The 14,454-nt window shown below is 39.0% G+C and overlaps 1 protein-coding gene across 1 annotated transcript; it reads left to right on the forward strand.

Moving 5' to 3' along the window:
- The first annotated feature begins 791 nt into the window (after positions 1 to 791).
- Positions 792 to 13,681, forward strand: trim8b (tripartite motif containing 8b). Its single transcript, XM_060939986.1, has 7 exons — positions 792 to 1,423; positions 2,310 to 2,899; positions 10,066 to 10,161; positions 10,366 to 10,599; positions 11,475 to 11,506; positions 11,598 to 11,713; positions 11,865 to 13,681. Exons 2-7 carry the CDS (start codon positions 2,327 to 2,329, stop codon positions 12,506 to 12,508), a joined length of 1,695 nt encoding a protein of 564 aa, XP_060795969.1. The 5' UTR covers positions 792 to 1,423; positions 2,310 to 2,326; the 3' UTR covers positions 12,509 to 13,681.
- The last annotated feature ends 773 nt before the right edge of the window (positions 13,682 to 14,454 follow it).

Consider the following 14,454-nt stretch of genomic DNA (forward strand, 5'->3'; position numbering starts at 1 on the left):
TGTGATAGACTGGTGACCTTCTCAGGATGTACCCCACCTCTCACCTAAAGTCAGCTCAGATTGGTTCCAGTTTCTCCTGTGACCCTGATGGATAAGTGGTGTAGATAAAGGATGGATTTCCAGAATAAAAAGGTTCTGCATGGGAAAGAACCGTAGATTTAACTTTTCTTTTCTATTAGTGCAGCCTACCATGAATGGAGGCTCAGAAAATGAAATGTATGTCCCAAAACTATGTTACACTTACTTTTCAGTTATTTAATCTCAATTTCATTCCTCCTCCTATCAACCCACTGTGTATCACAACATCTCAGTTGGAAGTCTAGAAGTGACTTTTTCCCTTCTGAGTAAGTTAAGAGTTTAAATAAGAAGTGACACGATTTCATATTTTTGTCTGTGTAATGGTGGTAGGGACACAGTAATGAGAGCATTGCGGGTATAAATGACACTCCACTCGATGTCCAGCTGATCAATACAGAGACAGAAAAAAATTATATTCTCATTTTAAATGCTGTATTCCAGCAGGATACCTTAATATGGACAAGGCATTTCTCGCATTTGGTCAAATTTTTACATTGTTGACACGCGTCAACCTTTTTTATTTTTATTTATTTTTTTAATAATAATAATAATAATCACGGCTTTCTAAGTGGCCACCGCTTGCTCTTCTGTTTGGCCCTTTAAAATACAGCTTCCTGTTTAAGCCCCGCCTCTTTATGTATCCGCGCGGTGACAGATCACGTGACTGTCGGAGTGCTTTATTGTTGGGAGGAGGGAAGTGTGTGTGTGTGTGTGTGTGTGAGAGAGAGAGTGTGTGTGTGAGAGAGAGAGAGAGAGAGAGAGTGTGTGTGTGTGAGAGAGAGAGAGAGAGGTGTGCTGAAACTCAGTTCTGTTCCTGCATTCCTTCCCTCATCAAAGGCCCTCTAAAAAGATAGGGGGGGGGAATCATAAATTATAATATGGTGAGATAGGAGCGTTTCGAAGAGTGATCCACGAAGGGACAGTCTCAGGAATTTACAGCGAGGACAGATTGGAGGAAATGTGTAGAGTTACATTACCCATTTGACGCCTTGTGGACAGTAAAGCCGAGAGGCTGCTTTTACCCAGGGACGTTTCCTTTTTTTTTTTCATTTTTAAAGAAGAACGCAAGATGGCAGATGACAGGAGTGAAGAACGAGGACAGAACGGCGCCGTTTCCCTTTAAAATGTAAAGGATCGCCCAGAAGATTTTTGGATGTATTTCGGAACTGGACACATTGTAGCTACTTAGTCGCTTCGACCGGATACAAATAAAAGGAAACACGGTTTTTGTCTCCCAACAGTAAGGATCTGATATCAAAGTAGGTTAATGTTATAGCTGTTGAGATCACTTGCTAGCTGGAGATGGCAGATCTTTCCATTTAGTCTACCTACAACAGATTGCTTGGTAAGCCTTTAAACCTTTTTTTTTTTCTTTTTTTTTTTGTGGGCCGTTTTGGCAAGAAAAGCAAAGGGACCGGTCATTCCTGTTTTAGACCCCAGACCTAGTGTGCTCTTAGTTAGTTTTCAAAAGCTAAAGCTAAATTAGTGCTTCTAAAACATTTTCACTAAAATGAAAGTAACCTAGGCCATAGATTTTACTGGTGAAACTAGACTGCACAAGCATGACGCACTGTAGCTTTAATGTGAAGGACAGCAGCACTACCCGGTGTTAGTATATTACACAGATCTTATTTTGATACGTCGTCATGATCAAATCCGGGCTTGTTTTAATCAAATGAGCTCTAGTTAGAAGTTGATGTTGGGATTATATAAAAAAAAATCGTTCCATTAACAATTCATAAGTCTTAACCCTGTTCTAGAAAGGCCCATAAACGTACCTTCATCTACCAAGGGAGGAACTGCCAAGGCATATCATTCAGATGTGTCAGCAGATTAGTCTGTTCATTATCGTCACACAGAATTCAAGAGTCACTATTACAAAAAAAAAAGATTGATCATACATTGGGAATAAGAAGCACGATGTAGATAAGTGCGCTTGACCATAAGAAACACCCTTGGCGCCTGTAACATGCACGGTTTAGTAGATTAGTAAGACTTTGGTGGTATAATGTGGCATCAAGTCTCAAGCAGTGCTGCTGTTCGGTTTTCCTTTTACAGAAACATTAATGCGTCTGAAAGTAGGCCTTGTTGTACACATTGGTCATCGCTCACTAGATGAAGCAGGAGCAGGTTTTGTTTGGATGGCTTTATAGGAGTCGTGGTGTTCTCACGTCTGTGCATCTTCAAAAAAAGTTCTGCACCTTTCACACGTCACTAACTTAAATCTTTAGACGACCTGACACCCGAAATGGCTGAAGCCTGGAAGAACTGTCTGGAAGAAGAGCTCATATGCCCGATCTGTCTGCATGTGTTTTCGGAGCCGGTTCAGCTGCCATGCAAGCACAACTTTTGCCGCGTGTGTATAAACGAAGCCTGGGCCAAGGATGCGGCCGTGGTCCGGTGCCCGGAATGCAACAACGCCTACAGCCAGAAACCGGCTCTGGAGAAAAACCACAAGCTGTCCAACATCGTGGAGAAGTTCAACGCGCTGAACATAGAGAAAGCTCCAGCTGTGTTGCACTGTATCCTGTGTCGCCGCGGGCCACCAATACCTGCTCAGAAAGTGTGTCTGAGGTGCAAGGCGCCATGCTGCCAGTCACACGTACAGACGCACCTGCAGCAGCCCTCGTCCAACGCGGGACACCTGCTCGTGGAGGCGGCCGAGGCTCGGGCATGGAGCTGCCCGCTGCACCACGAGTACCGGCTGTACCACTGCGAGGCCGAGCACGCTGCTGTGTGCCACTACTGCTGCGTGGCCAGATGCGCGCCACATCACGGACACGCCGTCTGCGATGTAGAGCTGCGTCGCAATGACATCCGGGTAAGAACACCAGCAGCCAACTAACACTGAAAAGCTCAAATCTTGGCTGATAGCTTTTGCTTTGTGATCAGTGGCCCTGTTTATAGCCTGCCTGGTATTAACACGTGTATGCCTGAGGTGAACAGCCAAGTGGAAAGGCAAGATATTTATTACGGGTGTAGCTCAATGACACGATCTGTTTCTCATTGTATTTAGTGCTGCAAATATATGCTCTGTATCTGTAGGCCTACCTGTCAGGATTTAAACCCGAAATGGGCGTGGCCTAAAAAGTTGTTGTTGTTGTTGTTGTTGTTGTTGTTGTTGTTGTTGTTGTTATTTTTAAATACATTGTTATTACATACTAATAAGAAGAAGAAGAAAAAGAAGAGAAGAAAATATGAACCCCACCTCTGTGCCCCCCCCAACAATGGAGCCCAGAGTCAAAATGCGTTTGTTAACATCATTCTGACTCTGACAATTCCTCAACCTCAGCTACATCCCTCAAGTTCATAAATAGTCTGAACTAGAGACGTGTGCAGGACAGTTTTGTTTGTTTGTTTGTTTGAAATCTTGTTTGTTTGAAATCTTTTTGTTTTGTATTGTCTAAAGAATTCAGTTGTTCAGTTCCTCAAAATATAAACAAACTAGCAGTCTAATTTAAAGCATCATAATCTTGATCAGACAGTTACTCTTTCCTATCTGTATTTGTATTAGTTTAGAAGACATTAACTATGCAGTCTAAATAATGTAGGCTATTCATATTTGGTTATATCCCTAACATTTATCAGATGATGTCCACTTTTGATTGGATTTTATGACTAGAAGTTCAAGCATTGTTGTTGGGGTGAATCAGGGCATTATTTCTAGACCTACATCCAGGTATGCATCCTTGATAACCTCCAAAAGTGGAGGTTGAAGCATTAGACTTCTTTCAAACCTGTCTTACAATTGTCTACTTGTGATCAGATGGCCTGATATAGATGTTAGGTGTGAACATGACTAGTGGGTTAATTACAAAAAAAAAAAAGAGTTTGTTAATATTGCATTCAATCAGTTATTTGGTTACTACATAGATTAGCATTTCATTTTATAGTTTACTGCTAAGATAAGAATACAGCATTCAAGAAGATCAAGGGAGACTTTCTGATTTTACTGGTTTCAAGCTTGTTAAACAAGAAAATAGTATTATCAAGTGTGTCTGTATGACTTTTTTTTCCATCAATCAAGTTTTATTTGGCCATTTCAGAGTTTTACTTCTTGACCCATCCATCTGGTTAGAGTTTTATCAATGTTCCAGGGCAGACTCTCCATTCCTTCTCCCTTTTTGCTTCCATATGAGTGATTTCCAGTTGGGCTGAACTGTAAAACACTCCCAGAGTTCTCCTCTGGCCTTATCTCTCTGGGCCAGGTGCATCCTCGCTTGGCATTTAGGGCAGGGAGGGAGGGGGAGGGGGGTTGTGACTGAAGGATTAAATGAGGAGCCTTATTTTTTGTGGCACAGATGAAGGGGAAAAACTCATTTGAATCTTATTTACTTCTAAAAGTTCTTGTTTTTCTATAGTTGTATTGCCAGACTTTTTGTGTTTATATAATTAGCTATGATTTATTAGTCTAAATATCTCATCTCATTATCTCTAGCCGCTTTATCCTGGTCTACAGGGTCACAGGCAAGCTGGAGCCTATCCCAGCTGACTATGGGCGAAAGGCGGGGTACACCCTGGACAAGTCGCCAGGTCATCACAGGGAGTCTAAATATTATTTAAATGTTATGGTTTCTACTATTTGTGTATAGGGACATCAGTGGGTTGGTTATCTGATGAATAGACTGTGAAGATGTGTGAAATCCTTTTGCTAGAGCACCTTTATAAGACAACGTAGCTTTACAAATGTACTGTAAGACATCATTCTGCATTCGATAGACTTTTAATGGTCAGATTAGCAATCTCTTTATCTAAATCTAAACCTCAACTAGGATTTTAATTAGTCACATGTGAATATGTGCATATTCATTCTGGTACAGCCAGGCTGTGAGCTTTGATGGACAATACTAATCATTCCATGAGGGCCAAAAGGCAAGGAGACCAGCTGTACCTGAAGGCGTGGATGAGTCTGCCCTGTTCACCCTGACCTTGATGCTGTCCTCAGACAGCAGTGATACTGAGTGCCCTACCCCCACTCCCTCTAGAGAAAGGGATGGCAATACCACCATGCAATATTAGGTTCCCCCTATAGGCTTCTGCCAGCAGCCTGAACTCATCAGTCACTACAATTAGGTCATAGACTTGACTTGTTCTTATGTTATTGTTTGATGAACATGAATGTGAATTGTTTTGTGAATAACTAGAATTCCAGCTGCTTGTTGTGGATGGAAGCATTAATGCATGTTCACATGTTACTTTATTATAGTAGTTGGGAATTTTTAAACGCGTGCTTTATATTGTAATACAACAGGTATTTTTTTGGTCTCCAGTCTATTTGGCATCATGAAGAATGTCTTATTTGCTTTTATTTAAAGACAGAGCATTTTAATTGTAAACTATCATACCAACCCAGTCAAAAAGATTTTTAAAAAATTGAACATTTACATTTAAAATTTTAAAAATGTGATATTCTGTAGTAGCTCTAATTTACCTTTCTGAAGCTTGTTCTTAAATAAAAATTTGCCAGAAGTAAACACTGTGCACTTAGACCATATATTAATAAAATATAGCACTACCAGTATGAGTTCATAAACTGGTTGCTTGTTCACCAAGAAACTGTGTTAGGAGTTGAGTTACAGCCACATAGTGAGGAGTTAATACCAAAATTGTGCACATTGGTATTCAGATCACAGATGTAAGAAACTCACACACTACTTGGACAGTTGTATGGTATTTGTGTGTGGGGGCGGAGTTTGATGAAAACAGAGGCGTGTTTCAGTTATGTATGAATCTGACCTTGGACATAAGTCAATTTTTTTCTTGCACAAGCTCAGCTTATGTGAGGAATCCAGCACCACTGTTCCACCCTGAAATTCATGTTTTGGGTTGTAAGTATGCTAAAAAATTGGTATGCTATTTAAAGGGATTTTTTTTGGAGGAGATTGGAGGACATATAATCTTAATCAGAGTCATTTTTTGTCCACAACTGAATTTTTATATAAATTAACTAGATGAAATACACTTGCCTGGTCAGCTTATCCTTCAAACTATGGGCATGTCTTCGGTACAGGAGAGCACATCAAATTAAATAAAACATTGACAATGTTTTATTGATTCAGCAGATTAATAGCACGATAAACTAGATTTCATCTCTCTCACATATTATTATAAGAGTTCATGACCTGGAATTAGTATCTTATCACATTAAATTGGGCACAAAATAAACTGTCATTGTGATATAAAAAAAAAAAATCTTGTCCTTTCCAGTCATGATGCATACATTTTTACAAGCTTCCCAAAGAGGACGAAAGACATATTTGATAATAACAATTGGTGCTATTTGTGCAGCAATACAGTGGTGCTTGAAAGTTTGTGAACCCTTTAGAATTTTCTATATTTCTGTATAAATAAGACCTAAAACATCATCAGATTTTCACACAAGTCCTAAAAGTAGATAAAGAGAACCCAGTTAAACAAATGAGACAAAAATATTATACTTGGTCATTTATTTATTGAGGAAAATGATCCAATATTACATATCTGTGAGTGGCAAAAGTATGTGAACCTTTGCTTTCAGTATCTGGTGTGACCCCCTTGTGCAGCAATAACTGCAACTAAACGTTTGCGGTAACTGTTGATCAGTCCTGCACATCGGCTTGGAGGAATTTTAGCCCATTCCTCCGTACAGAACAGCTTCAACTCTGGGATGTTGGTGGGTTTCCTCACATGAACTGCTCGCTTCAGGTCCTTCCACAACATTCCGATTGGATTAAGGTCAGGACTTTGACTTGGCCATTCCAAAACATTAACTTTATTCTTCTTTAACCATTCTTTGGTAGAATGACTTGTGTGCTTAGGGTCGTTGTCTTGCTGCATGACCTACCTTCTCTTGAGATTCAGTTCATGGACAGATGTCCTGACATTTTCCTTTAGAATTTGCTGGTGTAATTCAGAATTCATTGTTCCATCAATGATGGCAAGCCGTCCTGGCCCAGATGCAGCAAAACAGGCCCAAACCATGATACTACCCCCACCATATTTCACAGATGGGATAAGGTTCTTATGCTGGAATGCAGTGTTTTCCTTTCTCCAAACATAATGCTTCTCATTTAAACCAAAAAGTTCTATTTTGGTCTCATCCGTCCACAAAACATTTTTCCAATAGCCTTCTGGCTTGTCCACGTGATCTTTAGCAAACTGCAGATGAGCAGCAATGTTCTTTTTGGAGAGAAGTGGCTTTCTCCTTGCAGCCCTGCCATGCACACCATTGTTGTTCAGTGTTCTCCTGATGGTAGACTCATGACCATTAACATTAGCCAATGTGAGAGAAGCCTTCAGTTGCTTAGAAGTTACCCTGGTGTCCTTTGTGACCTCGCTGACTATTACACGCCTTGCTCTTGGAGTGATCTTTGTTGGTCGACCACTCCTGGGGAGGGTAACAATGGTCTTGAATTTCCTCCATTTGTACACAATCTGTCTGACTGTGGATTGGTGGAGTCCAAACTCTTTAGAGATGGTTTTGTAACCTTTCCCAGCCTGATGAGCATCAACAACGCTTTTTCTGAGGTCCTCAGAAACCTCCTTTGTTCGTGCCATGATACACTTCCACAAACATGTGTTGTGAAGATCAGACTTTGATAGATCCCTGTTCTTTAAATAAAACAGGGTGCCCACTCACACCTGATTGTCACCCAATTGATTGAAAACACCTGACTCTAATTTCACCTTCAAATTAACTGCTAATCCTAGAGGTTCACATACTTTTGCCACTCACCGATATGTAATATTGGATCATTTTCCTCAATAAATAAATGACCAAGTATAATATTTTTGTCTCATTTGTTTAACTGGGTTCTCTTTATCTACTTTTAGGACTTGTGTGAAAATCTGATGATGTTTTAGGTCATATTTATGCAGAAATATAGAAAATTCTAAAGGGTTCACAAACTTTCAAGCACCACTGTATATTGGCAATATACCAGACTTCTATTAGATGTTTATTTAAATGATTGCCATCTTCACTTTTATATATCATTGTTTTGAACGTTTCTTCTTATTTTTAAATTGCCACATGGTTTCTTTTTTTTTTTAAATCATACTTCACTTGACAGGGGGAAAAAAACCCATAATCTGCTTCTTTAGTCCATTTTTACCTTCAATATTTTTTTACCTTAAAGGCATGTGCTTGTCTTCAAAGGCAATAGGCTACACATGATTGAGAAACCTCATCTCGGACACTACTGCTCAAGAACATTTTGGCACTCAGATAATCTGAATGTGAAAATCAATTTAAGCAACCACGTAAGCAAACTCTGAATCCAGAGAACTTTCTCTGCCTAAATATTTATATATCTTTTGAACTTAAGTCACTAGCTTGAAATACAGCCTTAATCTGTTGAGTACAATGTTCTTTTGGATTGACTGATAATGACTGATCGAGTTCATTGTGTACTGAGGGCAGAGGCACTTATCAGTAGTGGTCACATTGTATATTTGATCCCTATCACTCCAGAACCCATCACTCTGTGCTGACAATGTTTACCCTTGTTAGGTCTGCTCTTTTACTGATGCTCATAATTTTCTCAGTTTTGTTAGGTTAAATTTCATTGCATCTGCTATGCACAGTAAAAGTCAATTATTAGTTTTATAAACAGCAGCACAGCATGTTTTTAACAGATAATCTAAATGTATTTGTTAGTGTGTTAAAATCTCTTATCTTAGCTATCCATTTTTACCATGAGAAGGTTGAGAAAGAGGGTCTTGTATGATTTACTGGCTGCTGAGATGGTTATGGGCATTCAATTACCCCTACTGTTTGTCTTGTTTAGTTTGTGGCTGGATACACCCATATCCAATATCATTAAAATTTGACAAGATGCAGAGATCATGTCTGGTACACGATATGGCCTGTTACTAGGATTCAAAATCCATGCATATTGTTGTTAGGTCAGTGAGTGCATTTGGCTGTGTCGGAGTGTCTGCACAGTTGCAAGGCAGAGTTGAACGATTACTGATGTGTGTATATGTGGAGGCACTGCTTTGTGAATTTGCTAGAGTAAAATCTAGGTTTAGAAATATTAAATAAAATGTTTTGGGTTTTAAAGAAAAGCTTCATGGTGTCATGTGAACTAGACACTGGCCTGGTTCAGGAGCTTTAAAGCATCAATTGTGTGGTGTGGTTTAGGTTTGTACTGGATGCAAGCATTTTTATCTGCCAGCCAGCTTGCATTCATTACAGAGCTTTGCTCCAGTATGCACACAGCGAGGGTCACAGCTATTTGTCTCTGACATGCAGGCTGACAAAGACAAAATGGGGGATGATAGTGTGAAATAAATGTGTTTCTTCTATTTCTTTCCTGTCCTCTTTGTTTTCTATAGTTTTCTTCCCCCTGCCTCATATTCACCTGCTGAATACACAGAACAAAAACAAAGCAACTAAAGTTAAACAACAACAAGCAGATTTGTTACCATGACAGCACTTCCAAAATCCTCTTTTGGTGCACTCTTACATCAAGCATTTAATTTAGACTAATTTAGTGTTATATTGTTGTTACCACTGACGTTTGTTCAAAAATGATAAAAGCCCATTTGGTTTTGTGTTTCTGATTTGTACAGTATTGAATATTAGGAGGAAAATAATTAAAATTCCACTTGTGTCATGTGCTGATGGAGTTTGAACTATGTTCAAACTTGATCTCTTTCGAGAACTTTTCTGTTTGTTTAATTCAGAACCTCTCAGAACAAACCCAGATACAAAATTTTGTTGTATGGTTCAGATGATCTTGTTTTAAAACATGCCTTTTGAAACATGGTCATTTCATTGCTGTGTGAGATGAACATTGTTCTCACCATGGAAACAAAATGTCTTAGCATTGTCTGGCTTATACACAAGAAGTGCTAAAGCATGCAAAATTCCAGATTTTCAGTATGTCATTGCTTTTGTGGTCTTATGGGATGGATATTTTAGTAACAGGTGGATTTATTTTAATGTGGTTGATTCCTTTAATGTTTTAGCATGACTATATTCCTCTCATTCTGCTTCTATAGCAAACGTTGATGAAGCAGCAGGACCGGATTGAAGACAGAGTTCAAGACATAGAAGAGCAGCTCTACAAGTTAGAGTCAGACAAGTGTCTTGTAGAGGTGTGTTTGTTTCAACACCCTTGTACAAATGTTAAACTTTCCAGTTTATGCTTGACATCTCATTTGCCTGATAAACCATGCATATAATCCATGTGCATGTGACCGATAATCCAGTTTACCTTAAATCATCTTCTAATGAAGGCTGCCATGTTAGCCAACAACCAGATGTTCTGTTTATTTCTGATATTGGACTGAATATTACAGGAGAAGGTGCAGCATCTGAAAGAGGAGGTACAGCTGCAGTATCAGAAGATGCAGCAGCTGCTAGAGGAAGACTTGGGAAAGACGCTGGAGGTGTTGGATCAGGCTCACACCAAATTCTGTCAGGAGAATTCCACCCAGGTCCTGCAACTCAACCAGAAACGTCAAGAGGCCAAGAAACTCCTCAGCTCCATCCAGATGGTGTCTGATAAGGCAGAGGACATCAAATTTATGAGGGTGACACCATTTATTCTTGGTTTCCTGGGTTTATAATATAGTCAATAATGGCATCAATGGCATCTTGAAGTCATAGCACATCAAACAGACTGCATTCTTAATGTGCATACAATACTCAGTTAATATCTCCAGAAATCAGGAAATGTTACCTTTGCTGTGGTGTTAGAGTGTACTTTTCATTTTGGGTGAATGACCATTTCAGGAAATGCTATGACTGTTAGTAAAGGGAAAAACTATGTTTCCCTTTTCTTTACTTATGATATATTGATTTGACTGTAAAATTGAGGAGAGAAAAACCTGATTTATTGTGTTCATCAGCTTTAGCATACAGCCAATAGTTTTTCCATACCTCAGAATTATAAGGGCTCTACAATGTATCGGACAATTCGTATTGAAAAATATTCGTCTAAACATATGCTTAAGCAATATTTTAGTATTATATATTTATAAACATTTCTTCTGCCAAAAAAAGCATTGTCGTCTCCATTTACATTTTTGTCCGAATAGACAGCATCATCTATATGCGCTGCCATTTTTGTAGCACTTAAATTTCATACTGTGAAATAGTATGGCTACCATCGTATTGTTTCTGAGCTACACAGCCTCATGGGTGTTTATGGTTAAATAATGGATAACACACTTCCTCCAGAAATGCCACAGAACTGTGTGACTTTTACGCAATGACACTGATGTCATTGGACTTTATGGCACCACACTACAGTTCCTCATTACCATCACTAGCCTCAAAAGTCATTGTCAAATCCTGTTTTCCCCCAAAAAAATTATAAATTATTTTCATGTGTTTGTTTTTCTGTAAATTGTCTAAACACTAGCATGTAAGCACTAACATGTTCTGCTGTCCTTTTTCCTTTTAGAATACAAAATCTGTAAAAATTTTAATGGACAGGTAAGTCTGCATTTCTTGGCATGTCATATCAGCGTCACAGAGTCATTGCAGTGCATGTACATGTGAGTCTGATACACTGTGTTTGCTGCAGGTCTCAGTCATATATTGGCAATACCTTACCCTCTTACAAAGTTGGCAGCCTCAATTCGAAGCTGTTTCTCTCTGAAATCTCAAAGAGGGAGAAAAACCTGTGCAAAATGCTTGAAGGTACTTATTAAATAATAATTACTACATTTGTCTAGTGTGTTAATTATTCAGCAACTGCTTTTAATACCTATTGAAAGAGTGTTTTTCATCAGATTGTAAATGGATGTGTTCTCTCTTAATACCCACCTCATTTTCTCTTCTTTTGTCTTAGCTCCTTTTAGCGCTCCTGCAAACTTCTTCCAGACTATTCCAGCTTATCTGTGTGCAGAGAAGCGCAGGCACTCAGTGGCTTTCTCTGATGCTGGGGGCAGCAGTAAAGCTGGCTCTAGTTATATGGAGTCTTCCTCTTCTTCCTCTGGTTCTGCTGCTAAACAGCCATGCCTAAGTCTAACTCCAGCCCCAGGTTCCTCAACCAGTGAGGGCCAGTCCTCCCAGCATGCTCTGGGGCCTTGCAACTCTGTGGGAAACAGCAGTGCTGCAACCAGTTCTCAGTCCATGCACCACTCTGGTTCTGTGTTTCCTCACTCTCATTATCCAAACAGCAGCACCTCACAGCTGCCTCAGTACGGAGGACGCAAGATTCTAATGTGCACAGTGGATAACTGCTACTGCTCGGGTGTGCCCTCAGTGTCCAACCCTAGAGGGCATCCCCCATATCCTCGATCCAGCTCCTTCCCCTGGCCAGTGAGCTCACAAGAGTACTCCCATCAGCCCCTCCCCTCTACACCTGCAATGTCTCAGTCTCTCCAGAGCCTGTCCATGCGAGACTGGATAGACGCCTCACAGCCACACAGGCATCCTGACTTCTACGGCCTCTACAGCCAGTCTTCCAGCAAGCATTACGTCACCAGTTAACCCCAGCTCCAGTGACTGCTGTCAGTCACAAGATCGGCTAGGTTTTTAAGCTGTGGGAACGTGAACGAGTGGGAATTTTTTTTTTGTACATAAGTTGGATCAGTCATTTAATGTCCTTTAGGTCCACTGTCTAAGTTCTTAAAACAGTAAATGTTACAAAGTGAAGCATAACTTTGCACGTAGGAACTAATGATGTTCCCTTAACTTGCGTTGCTACTTACTACAACAGAATAATACTAACCATTTTCCAGAATGGACAAAGAACAGTATGGCAATTTGTTAATCATCAGTAACGCTGCACTTTTATGTGAGTTCCTAATCATTTAAATGATGGTTTACTGTATTCACTTCAACAGTCAGCTCTTAATGACATATACTGTTAGCAAGAAAAGGTCATTCTTAACATTCACACGATTATAACCAACTATATTTTATTTGCCTACTTATTTCACATAAGTAGTCTTTTTAATCAGTGAGCAAATTCTTGTATAAGCAAAATATTTTGAAATTTTTACAATCTTCTATGTTTGTTTTTCATTTAGCAGAAGATGGACTGTCTTCAGTGTTTTTTTTTTTCTTAAGAGAAAGGTATACTTATTTGTATAAGTTTGGATTACTTGTATATGTAACAGGTAATTTTGTATTTTTTAGAGGGAAAAAGAAAGGAAATTTTAATGATGCAATATTATTTTCATTGTTATGTTTCTTGATTTGTTTGTACTTCCCTACTGAGAATCTCTCGATGGAAATGCCCTGCTTGGTGTGTGATTTCTTGGTGCAGCTGTGACTAGATGTCCAGGCTTTGAGCAGCTGCCCAACATGGATCCATACAGACAGTGCTGCCACACACACACACAAAAAAAAACAAAAACAAAAAACCCTTTTAAACTTTGTGAAACCCAGGATGCATTTGGTTTCACATTCTATTTCTCCGGTTTTCCCAATGTGTTCATCCAGAGTTATTTGGACCTGATTTTCCAAAAATCTGAAGGAACTCTGGAAGTACATTCCTCTCCATTTATTAGTAATGCAGTTCTTTTTTTCTCCTGATTCATGTCATTACTGGCACCAATCAAAGAATATCTGGCTTCCTGTTTGTTATTGATTGCATGTGGGAACAAGTTTCTGAGCACTTGTAGTAAAATAATAAAACTGCAAGAAATATAAAATTGACTTTTTAAGCAGGGAAGGTTCTTTTTTTAATAATATTCAGTAATGACGAGCACTGACCAATGAATCTCTAGAGATGAAAGTAAGAAACTGGTTATTAAATGGTTCTTTTTTGTTTGTTTTTTGTTGTAAATATTTTGTCAAACTAAAACAAAAGACTTGTAACTGGGAAATAACTGTTTTTTTCCAAATAAATAGTAATTTCAATAATGTCTTCAGATGTTTTAAAAACTCAGCTTAATTCTGTACAACCCCGATTCCAAAAAAGTTGGGACAAAGTACAAATTGTAAATAAAAACAGAATGCAATGATGTGGAAGTTTCAAAATTCCATATTTTATTCAGAATAGAACATAGATGACATATCAAATGTTTAAACTGAGAAAATGTATCATTTAAAGAGTAAAATTAGGTGATTTTAAATTTCATGACAACAACACATCTCAAAAAAGTTGGGACAAGGCCATGTTTATCACTGTGAGACATCCCCTTTTCTCTTTACAACAGTCTGTAAACGTCTGGGGACTGAGGAGACAAGTTGCTCAAGTTTAGGGATAGGAATGTTAACCCATTCTTATCTAATGTAGGATTCTAGTTGCTCAACTGTCTTAGGTCTTTTTTGTTGTATCTTCCGTTTTATGATGCGCCAAATGTTTTCTATGGGTGAAAGATCTGGACTGCAGTCTGGCCAGTTCAGTACCCGGACCCTTCTTCTACGCAGCCATGATGCTGTAATTGATGCAGTATGTGGTTTGGCATTGTCATGTTGGAAAATGC

This window comes from Neoarius graeffei, chromosome 14 (assembly GCF_027579695.1).
Source record: "Neoarius graeffei isolate fNeoGra1 chromosome 14, fNeoGra1.pri, whole genome shotgun sequence".
Lineage (NCBI taxonomy): Eukaryota > Metazoa > Chordata > Actinopteri > Siluriformes > Ariidae > Neoarius > Neoarius graeffei.